Here is a 1,553-nt window from a genome sequence, read left to right as displayed (position 1 = left end):
TTGTGACATAATGCTGTAGTTACAGCATCTACCAACAGAGGATAACAGGGCCATGCTAACCACTCAGTCCTTGACTCCTTTCTAAACAGTGTCTTATTACACATTTAAAATGTCATGTGAACAGCCTCACAAAGAACTAATATGAGCAGGAAATCATAGCAGATTAATATCATCATGTGAAGTCTGTGAACCATATCTGCCCCCTCAGAGTTGACTGCACAAGCATCATAGTATTGCATAACTTTGTCCTGAATTGAAACCATGTGAAAACCAGCTTACTGCTAACACAACAAGGCTTTGTCATTGGATGAAATCAGTGTCGAGGTGACATTGTTTACTGAAAGTGTGAGGATTATGGGTAGGCTTGTTGTTAATATTCGTCTCCTGTGTTTGCCAGAGGAACTGGTTTGCCTTAACGCTCACAATCAGGTTTATGTTGCTGTACTCGGAGGTTTGCATGTTACCACAATGCTAATGATTCTTTATCTTGTGTTTTCAGAATGCTGCCGTAACCAGTACTGATTTGATCAACAGAAAGCTCAAGGAGTATATATCCATGAGGTAAAGAACATGTCCTAGAGACCAGCAGGTTTGCCTTGCCATAAAGGCCCTGTTCCAAATCCTAGTGAGCTGCCCCACTGAAATTAAGCTCTGTTAGCTGTCACTCACATTGAACACCAAACAAAAAGCATCGCCACGCACAAGACTTGACTGGCACTCATGGTTGATTGACTTTGCTACTAGACATGATATTTGAAACGAAACCAAAATTGCAGTATGGCTTAGCATAATTATCAAATTGCAAAGGCTATGATATAAATTAATAAATACATGCATTATGTATTTTCAGAGTGTAGAGTGACTACTCTTACATGTAAGCAGCTAATGATCTTGTGTTTTTAGTGTCTCGCAGCGGCGTGGTTCATGTTAAATTATCTGTATCTGCATCTGAGTTTGGGTCGATTACAACGTGCATTTGGAAACTAGTATGTATCTTTTTCAAATGAGTTATAGAAGATATAGAAAAATAAAGTTTAAATTGATACTTCAGATTCATTTGAATATTAATATTTTCCTCCAAAATTAAAGGCTGTAAAAAAATATATATATTTTGTAAATATTCAATTTTTTACAATTTTACAATGAAATTACAATAGTATTATTATTTTGTTTGTTTTTATTTAGTAGTACATGTATGTAATTAACATAATGATAAACATTCAATATTCACGCCTGTATACCTGATGTGCACGAGCTGATAGGCAGAGCACGCTGAGTAGATTGAGCAATTTCTTTTTTATTTTAATTATTATTATTATTTTGTTCCTGTACCCAATATTTTTAATAATATTTTAAATATAATATTTTATTACCCACATTTTTTTTTTATTACAAATGCTGTGAAAATACAGGTATCGGTATCAGCAAGTACCAAAAATAAAAGTATCGTATCGGACTCGTTCTGAAAAAAGTGGCATCGGTGCATTCCTAATTCCTTTTTTCTTCTTACCTTACATACAGTGGGTACGGAAAGTATTCAGACCCCCTTAAAT

At 34.8% G+C, this 1,553-nt stretch overlaps 1 protein-coding gene across 1 annotated transcript in view; it reads left to right on the top strand.

The window, feature by feature from the left end:
• LOC107579826 (rho GTPase-activating protein 21-like) overlaps positions 1-1,058 on the top strand; it is a gene marked incomplete at its 5' end in the record, with an annotated part of 2,432 nt that extends 1,374 nt beyond the window's left edge. Inside the window, one exon of the mRNA XM_016265617.1 lies at positions 500-1,058. Coding sequence (XP_016121103.1) covers positions 500-565 — 66 coding nt within the window. The remainder of the gene's footprint in view (positions 1-499) is intronic.
• Positions 1,059-1,553: the final 495 nt, after the last annotated feature.

Source organism: Sinocyclocheilus grahami, unplaced genomic scaffold, assembly GCF_001515645.1.
Source record: "Sinocyclocheilus grahami isolate Dianchi unplaced genomic scaffold, SAMN03320097.WGS_v1.1 scaffold20550.1, whole genome shotgun sequence".
In the NCBI taxonomy this organism is placed as follows: Eukaryota; Metazoa; Chordata; class Actinopteri; order Cypriniformes; family Cyprinidae; genus Sinocyclocheilus; species Sinocyclocheilus grahami.
The sequence above is the reverse complement of the archived record's forward strand: the minus strand, read 5'-3'. Positions and strand labels throughout refer to the sequence as shown.